This window comes from Canis lupus, chromosome 3 (genome assembly GCF_003254725.2).
Source record: "Canis lupus dingo isolate Sandy chromosome 3, ASM325472v2, whole genome shotgun sequence".
Lineage (NCBI taxonomy): Eukaryota > Metazoa > Chordata > Mammalia > Carnivora > Canidae > Canis > Canis lupus.
This window is the reverse complement of record NC_064245.1, coordinates 91,526,440-91,542,907: the sequence shown is the minus strand read 5'-3', so window position 1 is coordinate 91,542,907 and position 16,468 is coordinate 91,526,440. Positions and strand designations below refer to the sequence as shown.

Below are 16,468 nucleotides of genomic sequence, written 5' to 3'. Positions count from 1 at the left end.
GGGACGGGCCCGCCCCTCTGTTCCCGCCCTCGCGGTAGTCTCGCGGTACCTCCTCCTCCCGCGGGAGTTATTTGAACGCGGTGGCGGGAACGGCGCCCCGGACCGTCGGAGGCCGGCGCGCCCCTGCGTCCCCGAGCGGCGGGCTCGTCCCCCGGGTCGCGGCGCCATGGGGGCGGAGAAGAAGCTGCTGCCGGTGAAGGAGGCCTTCCAGCTGGCGCAGCAGCCGCACCAGAACCAGGCGAAGCTGGTGATGGCGCTGAGCCGCACCTACCGCGCGGTAAGCGGGCGCCAGCCTCCCGGGGCCGCGGCCTCCTCCTCCACCGGTCGGCGAGGTTCCCCCCCGGCCCCCGCGGCGGCCTCGGGGGTACAGGGAGCCCCCGGGGATCCCATGGCTCCTCCCCCTCGCACGGTGTCGCGGCGGGGGCGGCGGGGGCGGCGGGGGCGGCGGGGCCGCCTCCTCGCACCCTGCGCCTCCGCGTCCCTTTTCCTCCCCGAAGTCTTGGTCTCCGCAGAGACATTTGTGCAACAACAATAACAAAAACATTTATTTTCCCTCCCTTGGCCGGCTTGGCCCCCCCGCCCCGCCTCCCCGAGGGTCCGTCTGGGCTGCGCTAGGGGCCCGGCAGCCGTCGGGGGGCGCGGGGGTCGCGACGTGCCGCTCTGCCCTCCAGGTGGGCGACAAGGCCGGCTTCCACGAGGAGTTCGCTCGCCGCCTCCGGTACGCCATGGTGGTGTACAAGCGGGAGCCCGCCGTCGAGAGGGTCCTGGAATTCGCAGCCAAGTTTGTCACCTCGTTTCACCAGTCGGATGCGGACGAGGAGGCGGAGGAGGAGGAGGACGACGGGGGCATCTTGAATTACTTGTTTACCTTTCTTCTAAAGGTACGAAGCTGAGACTTTGGGGGGAGTGGGGGGAGTATCGTAGAAAGTCTTGCCGTATTAAAAGGGCCATGGGAGTTTGCCATCCAAATCCTAGAGGAGGACACAGGCAACACCCCTCTTTGAACTCGGCCGCAGTAACTTCTTGCAAGATACATCCACGAAGGCAAGAGAAACAAAAGCAAAAATGAACTATTGGGACTTCATCAAGGTAAGAAGCTTCTGCACAGCCAAAAGAGTTTGCATGCTTTAGAGGAGGAGATACTAGGGGATCCCTGGGTGGCGCAGCGGTTTGGCGCCTGCCTTTGGCCCAGGGCGCGATCCTGGAGACTCGGGATCGAATCCCACATCGGGCTCCCGGTGCATGGAGCCTGCTTCTCCCTCTGCCTGTGTCTCTGCGCCTCTCTCTCTCTCTGTGACTATCATAAATAAATAAATAAAAATTAAAAAAAAAATTTATAGAGGAGGAGATACTTAGCAACGGAGGAGATGTCTGTGAATGAGCCTGCCTTTTGTAGGAAGTGTTAGGACTGTCCTTGAGATGAGAAAAACGGGCTTTAACTCCAGCGTTAAGCTTTGATGGTCTTAGCCAGTTCTCACCTGGCTTCAAACGAGTTGCCTGTTTTGTTTTATTACTTTATTTTATTATTTTATTACTTATTTTTTTTTAAGATTTTATTTATTCATGAGAGAGAGAGAGAGAGGCAGAGACACAGGCAGAGGGAGAAGCAGGCTCCGTGCAGGGAGTCCCACATGGTACTCGATCCCGGGTCTCCAGGATCACACCCTGGGCTGAAGGCAGGTGCTAACCTGCTGAGCCACCCGGGCTGCCCCAAGTTGCCTATTTTAGAAATAAAGTGAGGGGGATCCCTGGGTGGTGCAGTGGTTTAGCACCTGCCTTTGGCCCCAGGATCGAATCCCATGTCGGGCTCCCGGTGCATGGAGCCTGCTTCTCCCTCTGCCTGTGTCTCTGCCTCTCTCTCTCTCTCTCTCTCTCTCTCTGTGTGTGACTATCATAAAAAAAAAAAAAGAAAGAAAGTGAGGATTTCTACAGAGGGGAGTGTGCCCTGGTAATTTGGTTCAGACTTCCTTTGGACTGTGTGTACGGGGAGCCTCACCGTGTGCAGGCGGATCAAGGCAGCCGGGCGCTTTCTCTGCAAGTAGCAAATGACTCTTGTAACTTCCCGAATTCCGAACAGGATTCCTGTGATTGTAAATAGATTTTAATTTGTTCCCATTACAGTCTCACGAAGCCAACAGCAATGCAGTGAGATTTAGAGCGTGCCAGCTCATAAGCAAGTTCTTGGGAAGCATGCCAGAAAATGCCCAGATTGATGATGATTTGTTTGATAAAATTAATGAAGCCATGCTTATTAGGTTGAAAGATAAAATTCCAAATGTGAGGATACAGGCAGTTCTGGCTCTTTCACGACTTCAGGATCCCAAAGATGATGACTGTCCCGTGGTTAATGGTATGTATAGCTTCCTAAACTCTTTTTCAGTTTCCTTGACTTTGTTAAACTCTTGGTAGACAGGGTTTCTAAAAGATTCTCTCTTTCTCTGTGTGGAAAGGTATAGGGTACATATATGACTTAAAAAAAAATACCCAAGTAGTCCCTACCCAACTTAAAAAGTAGGCCAAAGAGCATCATTCACCAGTGCCTTTGAAGTCTGCCCTACCTCCCATCCTACTCTCCGTCAGAGTTCACGATTATTCTGAATTTTAATTATTCTCTTGTCTTTAGACACATGTATGTATCTCCTGTCATTTATGCATTCTATGAGTTGTATTTGTTTGCACTTTCGGATCATTATTTCTAATTGTAACATTCATCCATGTTGATGATATTTACTGTCTTACAGCATTCTGTTGTATGAATATAGCACAGTTAATTATTTCTAATATTGACCGTCTGGTTTCTAGTTATTTTACTCTGAAAAAAATGGTGTTACTGCGAATTTCCTTATCATGACTTCTGGTACACAGGTTAAAGAGCTTTTCTAGGGTATATACCTAAGGGGGACTTGTTAGGATCATGTTAGGATATGTGTACATTTCAGCTTTATTAGGTAAGGTACAAGTGTTCTGCAAAACAGTTTACCAATTAATATTCCCAGGAACAGTGCAGAAAAGCATTCATCGGTCATATTCTTTCCAATGTTTGATATTGTCAGATTTTAAAATTGTTTATCTGGTTGTGCGTGTGATACATTTCCTTTTTATGCATCTTTTCATATATTTAACAGTCAATATTGTATTTCTTCTATATAATGCCTATTAATGTGTTCTCATTTTTCTGTTGGTTTGTCTTATTGATTTACTGAAGTTCTTTGTTCTGGAAAGAAATTTTGGATCTTGTGAATTGTAGGTATCTTTCAACTTTAGATAGATAGCTCTTTGTTTTACTTTTTTTAGGATGTCTTCTGCTGGACAGAAATTCCTGATGTCAAAATTAATCTCTGCCTTTATGACCTCCTCCTCCTCCTCCTCCTCCTCCTCTTCTTCTTCTTCATGATCTGTGCTTTCTATCTTTAAGAAATTTTTCTCTATCTCTGGCCTCATAAAGATAGTTATATTCCACTTGTCCATATATGCCTAGCTATGTTTTGGCCACATTTTCATTTTTCTCTTTGTCCCTGCTACTAGCTTTATTATCAGTTTTGGTAACCGATGATAGTTAAAATATTTGGTGTTAAATGGTACACATAATACTGTATAAAACAGGGACGCCTGGGTGGCTCAGCAGTTGAGTGTCTCCCTTTGGCTCAGGGCATGATCCTGTAGTCCTGGGATCGAGTCCCGCATCGGGCTCCCTGCAGGGAGCCTGCTTCTCCCTCTGCCTGTGTCTCTGCCTCTCTCTCTCTCTCTCTCATGAATAAATAAATTAAATCTTTATAAAATATATTGTATAAAACAAGTATTTAGTAGTCAACATGTACTTAATTATAAAGCTGGGGAAAATTTGAGAAGCAGAGGTGAATAAATATTTAAATACAGGAAATGGATTTTGTTTCAGGGAGTAAAATGAGAAGTTACTTCCTTTTTCAGGACTCGTTAAAAGTCAAAATAATAAGCCCTTTACATTAAAATCATCTGCCTGCTTTACTAGATTTTCTTCTAGATCTTGAAGAGTAGCAAAGACATAATCTTAATGATGGATTTTCCACGATCTTTAGGGCTTTTTGTTTTTTAGGTTTAGCCTTTGTGCCTAGTCCATTGACAAATTTCTACTTATTAAGAGAACTTGATAGGAAAAAAATTTTTTCACTAAAATCAAATGTGTAAGACTAAATAACTTTATTGTTTAAAAATATTGTTAAATATCAAAATGTGAGTTATCTTATGACTGTGGTTAAGTAAATAATAGTTCCTTAATGTACTAAAACGTATTGCTTTATTTTTAGCATATGCTACTTTGATTGAAAACGATTCAAATTCAGAAGTTAGACGGGCAGTGTTATCATGTATTGCGCCATCAGCAAAGACTTTGCCAAAAATCGTAGGGCGCACTAAGGATGTGAAAGAGGCTGTCAGAAAGCTGGCTTATCAGGTAAATAAGTCTAATAATTTGTGTAGACATATTCTTAAAATACTTTTGAAAAATATTTGGCATATAATAATGATTTCTTCAATTTTTGTGGATTTTTATGAGATTTTTATGGACAGGGAGTATAGATAATTGAGGTAGACTCTTGCTGCATTAAATGTGTTACCAGATATTAATTTGTTTTGGAAATTCTGGGTTATTTTCTTAGATGAAGGAGTTATTACTAGTTATGAAATATATAGACTATGTGGAGTTTAATGACCACCTTATTATTTTTACTTTCTCCTTAAGGTTTTAGCTGAGAAGGTTCATATGAGAGCTATGACCATTGCTCAGAGAGTAATGCTCCTTCAACAAGGTCTTAATGACAGATCAGGTAAGATAGACTTCTATATACAAAACATCAGTAGGGGACACCTGGGGGGCTCAGTGGTTGAGCCTCTGCCTTCAGCTCAGGGCATGACTCCAGGGTCCCGGGATCGAGTCCTGTATCGGGCTCCTTGCAGGGACCCTGCTTCTCCCTCTGTCCGTGTCTCTGCCTCTCTCTCTGTGTCTCTCAAGAATAAAATCTTTTTAAAAAATCAGTAGGTTTTGATTTAGTAGGCTTAGAAGATTTAGAAAACATGTGTCCTTAATTATGTCCAGGAAGTCTGTCACTGTCACAGCCTGTCAAAATTTAGCTTGGTACATCATGTAGAAACATTTCAAAGGGTTAAAAGTCCTGGTAGTTAAAGGAACAGTGTTTGTTTTAATTTTCCTGTGTTTTACAGTTGAAGGAACTGTGTGAAGGCTATCTAGCTAATTTATATCAGAGGTAGGGCAGGATCTTTTTCAACTCTCTCTCTTCCAAAGAAGTGCCATCTGTCCCCTTTGTGTATGTCTTGGTGGTGATGTGTGCTGTGCTACAGAAACAAATTAAGAATAATCAGGCTAGTATAGTTTTCCTACCTTTTTTTTTTTCTCTGTTAAAACTAGAGATTGCTTACAGGCATCATGAGGAATGATATATTTTATTTTTTTATTTTTTATTTTATTTTTAATTTTTTAAAATTTATTTATGATAGTCAGAGAGAGAGAGAGAGGCAGAGACATAGGCAGAGGGAGAAGCAGGCTCCATGCACTGGGAGCCTGACATGGGATTCGATCCCGGGTCTCCAGGATCGCGGCCTGGGCAAAAGGCAGGCGCTAAACTGCTGCGCCACCCAGGGATCCCAGGAATGATATATTTTAAATTTCCAGTCCCCATGAAAAGGCTAAGACAGCTTAGTTTTGCTGTAGCAACAAAACTTGAGATTCAAAACATTGTCAGAGGACTAATGACTAGGAGGATGAATTTAACAGCTAAAGTTTGTTCAGTTATACATGCTGGTATGATTCACTACTGCGAATATAGCAATCATGTAATAGATGAAGTCAGGCATCAGGTGAAATAATCGTTATAATGTCAGGACTAATGCTGAAGCCCAGTGAACCCAGGGGAAAAGGAGTGCAGATATTTTTGTAGGCTGCGAGAGTGGGTGGGTATTTGGTTTGGGCCTTTTCCATTTTTATTGGAAGTGAGCAGCATAGTGACTCTTGCAATATTATTGTAGTTTTATTTTTTCTTCCATATTTTTCTTTGTTCTTCTTAGTCTCTTCTCATTGTTATTGTAAATGTCCGTTTCATGTTAGCATTGATCTGATGATATTTAATTAATACAGACAAAATATAGAAAATGGAAGCTAGAGGGAGCCCCTGTTCACTTAAATTTCAAATGACTTAACAGATGCAGTGAAACAGGCGGTGCAAAAGCATCTTCTCCAAAGCTGGTTACGTTTCACTGAAGGAAATATATTAGAGTTGCTCCATCGGTTAGATGTGGAAAATTCTTCTGAAGTGGCAGTCTCTGCTCTCAACGCCTTATTTTCAGCAACTCCTCTTAACGAACTGGCAGAAATCTGTAAAAGTGACGATGGCAGGTACATGTTCCTTACTTGAAATGTGATTCTCGTGAACTTCTACAATTAGAATCAGTCCCCTTCTGGTCCTTTTCTGATGACTTCAGATGGTTTTAATAGCTTTTATCTAACTCACCTGTGTCTTTACTGTGGCATGGTGAGTGTCTTTTCTTTTTTATCCCCTTTGGGGAAGGACTCGCTACCTTATCACGGACTACTTTAGCTGCATTCTTTTTCTCCCCCCATTTTGTTACTTTGATGTGTGCATTAGCTTACCATGGAAAGTCCTGCAACATGCTTCCCTATTGTATGACTCTTTTTTTCTCTTTTGCTCTAAATATTTTCGTTTGTGCACGTGTGTGGATAAATTAATGACTTTGCAATTAAAAGGATGCTGGTTATAAATCAGGCTTGCTTTTTATTCCTATTTTTTATACTTAGTTCAAATTTTTAACTTTAAGATTATGCTTTCTCTTATTCTCTCCCTTTTAATTGAAGGCAACTGATTCCATTGGAAACATTAACTCCTGAAAATGCTTTGTATTGGCGTGTCCTTTGTGAATATGTGAAATCAAAAGGAGATGAAGGTGAAGCAGTTTTGGAGCAGATTTTGCCGGAGCCTGTAGTATATGCAGAGTATTTACTAAGGTAAAATTTTTTCTTATTATTCAGATTGTACTTTTGTTGCTGTGTTAAGCCTCTAGCCCCTTCCCTCAAAGTCATGTTTGATGACTTTGTGAAAAACCATTTTTTTTGACTAGGCAGAGATAAATAGCAATGTATATTGAGTCTTTCTGAAGAATGTTCTGTGCTGGATGGATAAAGTGCAAAAAGTCAGTGTGTTTAGGGAGATTTCCTTAAAACTGTTAGGATGTGCTTATGAACATTTCTCCATAAAGTTGATAATGATGATGATGTGTTACTCTTTGAAATTGGTTGGCAAACCTTTTCTAAGGGTCAGAGCATAAATATTTTAGTTTGTAGACCTGTGTCACAGTGACAGTTCTGCTGTGTTGGTGCAAAAGCAGCCAAAGAAATATGGGATGAATGATTGTAACTATTTTCCAATGAAACTTCTTTCAACTTTTATGGACTAAAATTTGAATTTCATATGATTTTCATCTGTATATATTTTCAAATTATGTTTATATCCATGTATAAACAAACTTCCATTTAAAAGTGTATAAACTCTCATCCTGCAAACTATGAAAACAAGCAGCAGGCTGTATCTGGTGCACGGGCCATACTTTTCCAACTGACAAGGTGAACCTTTGTGGCTACTTTAGTATTAATTAAACCTGCACTATTTGGCTTTTTGTTTTCTAAAAGGATTTTTCAATATACACTTTTATATTAGTTATTCTAATTTCACTTTAAAATTGTACAAGTAAAACATGAAAGCAATTCTGATCAAAATTCAAATACAGAAATATGTAGAAGAAAAACGTAGAATTTTTCTTTCATCTCCTAATTCTTTAATCCCATTTATCTTACAGTTAACAATTTGTGGAATGTACACTTGTGGCCCTCTTTCTCTACATATATATATTAAAATACACAAAAATTTTAAACATAGCACAATACATGTTTTTGTTTTTCTTTTTCCCCCCAACTACTTATATCTATCTGTGGTCATTATATGTTGGTGCGTATAAACTTATCACACTCTTAACATATTATTCCATGGTATGATGGCAATACTTAATTTACTTCTCTGTTAATGGACATTTAGCGTGATTCTGGTTTTTTACTGATAAGGTTGTATTAAACCATACATTTTTATATGTGTTTGGGATTTTGTGGGGTTGATTCCTAGAAGTGGAATTGCTGGGTCAAAGGTTATATGTATTTTCATAGATTTTGGTGGGTAGATTTTTAACTTTATGCTTTTAAAAAAAAATATTTTATTTATTTATTCATGAGAGAGACAGAGAGGGAGAGAGAGAGAGAGAGACGCAGGCAGAGGGAGAAGCAGGCTCTATGCAGGGAGCCCGACGTGGGACTCGATCCCGGGTCTCCAGGATCATGACCTGGGCCGAAGGCAGGCGCTAAACCGCTGAGCCACACAGGGATCCCCTAGCTTTATACTTTTAATGCAGTTTTTAAAAAGCTTCTTCCATATAATATGAATTATAGGCCTGAGTTCTTTTTGTATAGAATGTAACATTTTGCTTTTGATGAATGATTCCATGTAAGTTAGGAAGCAAAACTATAAATGCATTTTAATTTGCATGCAAAATATTGAACCAAGGATAAATACCTAAAATTTGAGCCAAAATGGAAACTTACAGCCTGAATTCATAGTAACATCATAAAAAATATGAGTGAATCTACTGTTTCAATAGTAATTGTTTCAAGCTTCAATATAATTAGAGTATTCATTATATTGCTGTTTGGGCCATGTTGCAGTATTTCCAAAACCAATGAGTTTGATGTAGTGCTTAATAATATGAATTAATATAAAAGTAATAAATACTTATAGAAAATAAGGGAATGTTTCAGAGATTAATTCTTAGTTACTGAAATCAACAGGTAAGGAGCTTGGTTTCCCTGGCTCTGAGAAGTTAGGGATTCTTATATTTCCATTGTCACTTAATCTGTGAGTTTTGAAATAGGTAACTTTAATCAACTTTTTATTTAAAAAGAAGAAAACTTTAAAAATTGTATTTTTATTATTATTGAAAGAACAGTTTAGAAATAGAATAGTTTTCTTTTTGGAGCGACATCACTAGATAGGATTAGCTTATTCCGGTACTGAAACAAAATTAAGTGGAAAAATTGCTTCCTGAAAAATCTCAGAAATATATTTTCAGGCATTTGGTAGCAGAAAGAGGTAGTGACCCAGAATTCTGATATGAAACAAGGTTTCCTGTTAACCGAAGTATTCACATAAAGGAAGAAATCAGGGATATTAAATTTGGCTTGTCAAATTTGAGGAAGAAAAAGAGATGTGAACACAATTTTAGGAAACAACCTTAAATATAAATTCTTGGAGAGAGCTTTAGGAAAAGGCTTTCTTTCTTGAGTGTTCTCCTCATTGTAATGAATGTGTTTAAAAATGGTTAAAAAGAGATGATTTCATGGTAATTAAAATTGGTGGGTCCATTTTAGGTTGTATTTATGCAGTTTGAGATTCTTAATCTATGAATGAAGTTATTACTCTGAATTTATTTAAAAAAATACCCTCAGTCTTGATGCTATGCATTGTGCTAAAGCTGGAGTGGAAGAGTAGGGAAGGATTCAAAGAAGAGGGGATCCCTGGGTGGCTCAGTGGTTTAGTGCCTGCCTTCCACTCAGGGTGTGATCCTGGAGACCCGGGATCGAGTCCCACATCCGCCTCCCTGCATGGAGCCTGCTCCTCCCTCTGCCTGTGTCTCTGCCTCTCTCTGTCTCTCGTGAATAAATAAATTAAAAAAAAAAAATCTTCAAAGATGAGTGAAGGTTTTTTTTAGCCTGTCAGAAACCAGCAACTCTACTAAGCTAATGATTTTGATAATTACTAGTTTCTTTCCTTTAGTTTTCTACTAGAACCCAAAGAGCGCTGATGCCCTTTGAAAGTCCTATCTCATGGCCAGAGATTTGTGAGCTTTTATTTACTCTTGGTTGTTATTTTAAAGACGAGTCAGTTTATTCATCATACATAATTCTGCAGTTCTTATAACTTGATTTTTGTTGACAATTTAAAAATGACATTTTCATCAGGATTGTTTATTACTTTCAACCTAAAGGCACCTAGTTGTCTAAGCTTTAACTCTTAATTCTGCCTTTACCTAGGTTTTTTTTGTTCACACAAAAAAGAGAACTTTTGGTAGTCTGTTGAATTTTATCTAGATGAGGGTTGTAAAAGGCTTTAATTTGGGCGGAGGTAATAAGCATAAAAGGGTAGTTGATGATGCTTATTTAGGAATATCTACAATGAAATAAGAACAATACAGATATTAGTAGAGCCCCCAAGCAAGGATAATACAAATTCATGAAGCTCTATTTTTCTGATTTTTTAAAAGGTCATTGTATTCATGGCTTACTTGCATAATTAAAAATAATTATTCCTACTTTTCTTCTAAACAAAAGAATAATGATCAGTTAGGGATGATGAGTGAAGACTAGCTCTTTTTGAAAAATTGGGTTTTTGTTAAGGGGGTCAGATACTGATGATACTGAAGTAATGTTACCAATTTGAGAGATATAATATTTGCCTTTTGAAAATTTCCCATAAGAAATTTGAATCCTTAGTCGAGTATATTTTCCAAATTCTTTTTGATTCAAGCCCATAAATTTGTTTGCAAAAGTTCCTAATAGCATAGAGTTTATTCTTTAGGCCAAATTAGTATAATGTGGTATAAACATCCATATATTTGAAGTGATAGAACTGAAAAAGACCCTTTTCTGACCACATGGGGAACTGTTTAATGTTTTTTAACAGATTGTACATTTTATTTATTCTGCTTGTTTTAGTTATATTCAGAGTATCCCAGTTGTCAGCGATGAAAATAAAAGTGATTTTTCCTATATTGGAAATTTGATGTCAAAAGAGTTTATAGGTCAACAGCTGATTCTAATTATCAAGTCTTTGGATACAAGCGAAGAAGGAGGAAGGTATGTCTAAATTTTGGCGCTTGTCCTAATTTGCTTTTCTAATATCCTGTATTCAAACACAGTCTTATTACAGTATGATTAAATATATTTAACCTAGCTCTCTTAAGTGCAATAAAGTTTTCTTTTTCCTCTTATGCATATAATATCTAGTAGGAGATATACTTGGTGTGGGTATGTGGGTGTATACATACATATATGTTTATATATGTACTATATGTACACACGTGTGCGTGTATATGTATATATACACATATATATATATAGTTGACTCTTGAGCAACACAGGGGTAGGGAGTAAGGGTGCTGATCCTCTGTCCCCCCTTCTTGGAGTCAGAAATCCATATATAACTTTTGACTCCTCAAAAAACAAATTATTAATAGCCTATTGACTAAGAGCCTTACCAATAAGCATAAACATAAAAATCGACATAAATAGTTAACATATTTTTTTATATTGTATGTGTTATATACTATATTCTTAAAGTAAGCTAGAGAAAACCTGTTATTAAGAAAATCATAAGAAAATAAAGTACAATACTGTATTTATGGTATTGTATTGTACTGTATGGGCAAAAAGATGCATATAGGTGGACCTGTGCAGTCCATGTTGTTCATATATATGGAAACACAAGTTCCTTATTCAGTTTTTTCAGAATAAATCAATAAAATTACAGATTTTGCTTAAACACCTCTATTACAGAGAGTTAGTAAATACTGTTAAAGATTTGATTCACTTCTAATATTTTGTCATTTCATCATGTTGATTTATGAAAGATTGTAAGGTCATTTATAAAGTTTTTTTTTTTTTTTTCAGATAGGAAATTTTTACGTAGTCTGTACGTGTTTTTTTGTACCTATAGTGTTAAAAAAAAAGTGAGACTAATGTAATTAAATCTTCAGAATAAATGAAATGTTAGAGATAAGATAGGTTTCTACTGTCATGTTTAAATGAAAATAGTTCTTTTTGAATGCAGGAAACGACTACTGGCAATTTTACAGGAGATTCTTACTCTACCCACAACCCCAATATCCCTACTTTCTTTTCTTGTTGAGAGATTGCTTTGCATCATTGTAGATGATAATAAGAGAATACAAATTGTAAGTAATTTTCTTCATTGTTGATAAAGGTTAAAAGATTGTGGTCAGTGATATTGAGGATTGTCTTATTTTCTTTTCAGTATTTTTTTATTTATCTTTAATTGTTTTTTGTTTTAGTCATGTTTATTTTTTAAACTTCTTAAAACTAAATCTCCCACACACACATTTAAAAAGTTATCTCCTTCCTTCCTATCATTTTGTTGAATCAGGTTGAAATAAAAGAGGTTAGGGAAGAGGGGACACATTTGTCTTTGTCACTAGAGTGTTTGAGAGGTTACTCAAGTTATACATATTTAGGTTCAGATCCCTTCTGCTGCTTTGTGACTTTGAGCCAAGTTATTTAACTTACTAACCTTTTTACTTGTCTGCAAAATGAGAATACCAATAAAGCCTGCCTTGTTCAATGATATAGTGTGCATCATGTGCTTGGTAAATACAGAAATAAATGCTATCTATTGCAATACTATTGCCAATATTATTTTTTCTGGGGTAGCCAAAAAAGACAGGCCTGTATCAGTGCTTTTCATAAATTGATACAATCTCTGAGTTACAGGTTAATTCAGGGGTTGTCTTTCCCAATGCCTCCTTATACATACTTACACATAAATCATTTCTACAGTGTACAAGTATTCCCAGTTAGTAGTTATCCCACGTCTGCTTAAGTACCTTCATTTAGGCTATAGCCTTTTCCTAAATCAGCCAACTCCTGTGTCCCAGAGGCTCTGAAAGGAAGGTCTTTAGTTATGTATTGTATACGCAAAGGAAGAATAAAAGCGTATTCTGTTTTTCTATATTTAACTCCCTCAGAGCTGAACAAGGGAGGGAGTTGATTGTAGACAGAGAATTTTAGTTTTTGGTGCTTAATATTAGATACTATATTTGTTTTAGAATACATGCCTGTTTACCATCTCATGATCTTAGAGTTTTTAGTCATATATTGTTTGGTCATTCCCCCCCACCCCCAAAGTTGTCTGGCAAGCAGAATGTGTGCTGTTTTTACTTGTGTATTTTGCTCCATTTTTAAAGAGATTGTGGATACTATTTGAAGTTATGTGTAGCAATTTGATTTCATTTTATGACATAGAACATATATTAAAGCATGTACTCTGAATTATAACTTACCAGGTTACAGAAATCATCTCAGAGATTCGGGCACCCATTGTTACTGTTGGTGCTGCTGATCCAGCTGATGTAAGAAAGAAGGAACTCAAGGTAAATTTCCTCTAAATTGAATAAATGCTTGACTATAATGTAGCTGTGCAAGTCTCTTAATTCCTCTTCCTGTACTATTTCAAAATTGTTCTCACAGAGTCTTATTATTGGTTAACTGTTGAAGTGTAAGAGTATCTCAAATATTACCAGATGATGCAGTTTGAAAGGTTTGCCCTCTTTGGATCAGGAAGGCTGTGCCTTTTTTTTGTACATGCCTGACTGTGCTTAACTTCTGGTTGTCAAGATGTTAAATATTACTTTTTTTTTTTTTAAATATTACTCTTAAGTTTGCTACAGATGTTCATAGTATATATATATATTTAAGATTTTATTTATTCATGAGAGACACAGAGAGAGAGAGAGAGAGAGAGACAGGCAGAGGGAGAAGCAGGCTCCATGCAGGGAGCCCGATGTGGGACTCCATCCAGGACCCCGGGGTCACACCTTGAGCTGAAGGGAGGGCCACCCTGGTGTCCCCATGATAGTTTTTGTTAAAGCAATTTATATCTTTCCTTAGATGGCTGAAATAAAAGTTAAACTTATTGAGACAAAAGAAGCTTTGGAAAATTGCATTAACTTACAGGATTTTAATCAAGCATCAGAATTAAAAGAAGAAATAAAAACATTAGAAGATGCCAAAATAAATCTATTGAAAGAGATAGAGCAACTTGAAATCAAAGAAGTCCACATAGAGAAGGTAAAAATAACTTTTTCATACTAATTTTCAGCTGTTATTAATCATCTCAACTATATTTTCTTTCTTAACTCAATGCTGACAGATATTTTTACTTTGGAGTTGGAGTGCTTTTTAGCAGTATCATGAATTAACATGAAAATATTTTTTTTGTCTTGTTCCTTTTTATTTTAGACTTTGAAAGACCTAAATTAGCTTTATAAAATAATCTCTGTAATCTCTGTACTCTATCATCTTCCTTGCTAAGGAAACTTAACCCTCTAGTATTTTCCTTCTGTGTGTGTGTGTTAAAGCTTTATCCATCTTTCTCTTTTGTGGAAGACTCCAGACTTTTCTGAGCTAGAAAAAGAATTTCTGTGGTAACTATACCATTATACATGTAATTTTTAAAGCTTAACCACACTTTTGTTTTTAGAAAGAGCTAAGGAATTTTGTTATTTTAAATGAAACACTAAGCACTTTATTTAGTAACATTTAAAGCTGAGTTTCAGCAGTCGTATTTTTTTAAAACTTCGTTGTGTTTGATAAAAAAAAACATTTGTCATTTTTTAACATAAGATAGAATAATATCAATTACTGTGTTTGATATTAACTTTCAGGAGGTCTTTTAGAATTTTGCCTTTTGTAGTAAACATGATTATTTTACTTCAAGTTTAGGAAGTGCTGGTTGGAGTATGCTCATAAGAAGAATGCTGGGTGGGGAAGAATTTACTCTGTAGGAACATTTTGTAAGTTATGCTATGTCCTTGAGCTCTCCAGCTGTAGACATCTCTGCTCCAACACTCCATTTTTGAATTTTATTTTTCTAGCTAGTATCTTATTTTGTTTGATAAAGTATGGATCATTATAGGTTCTTAACTTTGAGGAGCATATTTAAAGTGACAAATGAAAATATAAACTTCAAGTCTGAATTGGGGAAATATGAATAAAAATGGTCTATCGTGATTTATATCATCTGTTTAACTGGACTTTCTTTGATCTTTTATGTGTTCATTTGTCCTATTTAAGAGTTATAAATCTATTATAAATAGTGCGGTTACAGCATAACATAATAAATTGTATAGGCAGGGAAGTTATAGGGGTTTTATGGAGAGGCATCTAACCCAGGAAGGGTGTTGTTGGATTCCCCAGGGGAAGAAATGTTTTCACTTGACATTTGAGTAAAAATAATACTGTAAGCCAACATTTATAGGATGCTTTTTCTCTGGTGGTTACTACTTCATGCACTTTGCAAGTGTTTGATTCTCACTACATAACTTTATGGGGTTGGTCCTATTTTCATCTTATAGAGGAAAAGTAACTTGCCCAAAGACACACAGATAGTAAGTTGTAGAGGCAGGATTAAAATCCAGGCAAGTCAGGCAAGTGGCTTTAGATTTGTGCTTTTAATGTACTCTATTGTCTCTCCTTGATGAATTGTTAAAGGAATGCAGGCAGAAGGAAGGCATGTGTGAAGACCCAGAGTAATGTGAAAACTTTAGGTCCACATAACTAGAGAATTGAGGAGGGAGAGGTAAATCAAGTGGAAAAATTAAGGGCTAGGTCTTGTAAGTCGTTGTATAAGCAATATTTGAAACTTTCTGCCTTAGCCAAGGATCATGGTGAACCACTAAAAGTGTTAAGTGGTAGGATGAGATTTATTTAGGAATCAGTAACAGGGAGAAGAGTCAAGAATATATCATAGGTCGTTTGGTTTGGACATTTGGGTAGATGGCAGTGTTAATTTATGGAGATAGCACAAGAAGAGGAGGGGGGCCTGGGGTAATAATGAGTTAGTTCTCTTTTGGACATTTTGAGTTTGAGAAGCCTGTGGAACATACAAGAGGAAACGTAGTAATTGTATATATGAATCTGAAACTTAAGAAATAGCTGGGTTAGCTCATCGATGGTAAATGGAGTTGGATGATTGGATAAGATTGCCCAGAGAGTGTACATACAGACGATATGCTTAGACAAAGCCCTGAAAAAGCTAACATTTAAGGGATGGGCAGAAGATATTCTTACTAATGGGGAATATTTTGTGTTTCATTTTAGAATGATGTTGAAACCCTACAGAAGTGTCTTATTTTGTGCTATGAATTGTTGAAGCAGGTGAATATTTCAGCAGGTATAGGTGCAACCATGAATGGCATCATTGAATCTTTGGTATGTTGGCAGCCTTTGAGGCTTTATTTTAGCCCACTCCTTCCTCATTTCATAAATTATATGTTCCTTGGAGTTCCAAAGAAGAAAAAGATAACCATCTTAAACACCTGATAAATAGAAGTGGTAAAAAAAAAAAAAAATTATATAGTGGCTACTTCATGTTGTGAAGGTTAAATTAAGATAATGTATAATGTATATAAAATTAAGATGATATATATAAGTTAAGATAATGATAACATAAGTTATACTTATTCCTTTAAAAAGTTTGAAAAAATTATGTTACAAAGAGATATAGAATATCTTCATTCTTTGAATAGTAAGAGGAGGTATTGAAACATGTAAGGAAATATTTAAGTATTA

General features: G+C 37.2%; 1 protein-coding gene across 1 annotated transcript in view; it reads left to right on the top strand.

Annotated features, from left to right (window-relative positions):
• Positions 1-65: 65 nt before the first annotated feature.
• Positions 66-16,468, top strand: part of LOC112653568 (condensin complex subunit 3) — a 42,915-nt gene continuing 26,512 nt past the window's right edge. The window contains exons 1-12 of the mRNA XM_025437798.3: positions 66-277; positions 672-881; positions 2,122-2,350; positions 4,284-4,429; positions 4,718-4,802; positions 6,193-6,385; positions 6,863-7,012; positions 10,820-10,960; positions 11,934-12,057; positions 13,183-13,269; positions 13,787-13,966; positions 15,998-16,108. Of these exons, the coding sequence (XP_025293583.1) occupies positions 167-277; positions 672-881; positions 2,122-2,350; positions 4,284-4,429; positions 4,718-4,802; positions 6,193-6,385; positions 6,863-7,012; positions 10,820-10,960; positions 11,934-12,057; positions 13,183-13,269; positions 13,787-13,966; positions 15,998-16,108 (1,767 nt within the window). The 5' untranslated portion in view covers positions 66-166. The remainder of the gene's footprint in view (positions 278-671; positions 882-2,121; positions 2,351-4,283; positions 4,430-4,717; positions 4,803-6,192; positions 6,386-6,862; positions 7,013-10,819; positions 10,961-11,933; positions 12,058-13,182; positions 13,270-13,786; positions 13,967-15,997; positions 16,109-16,468) is intronic.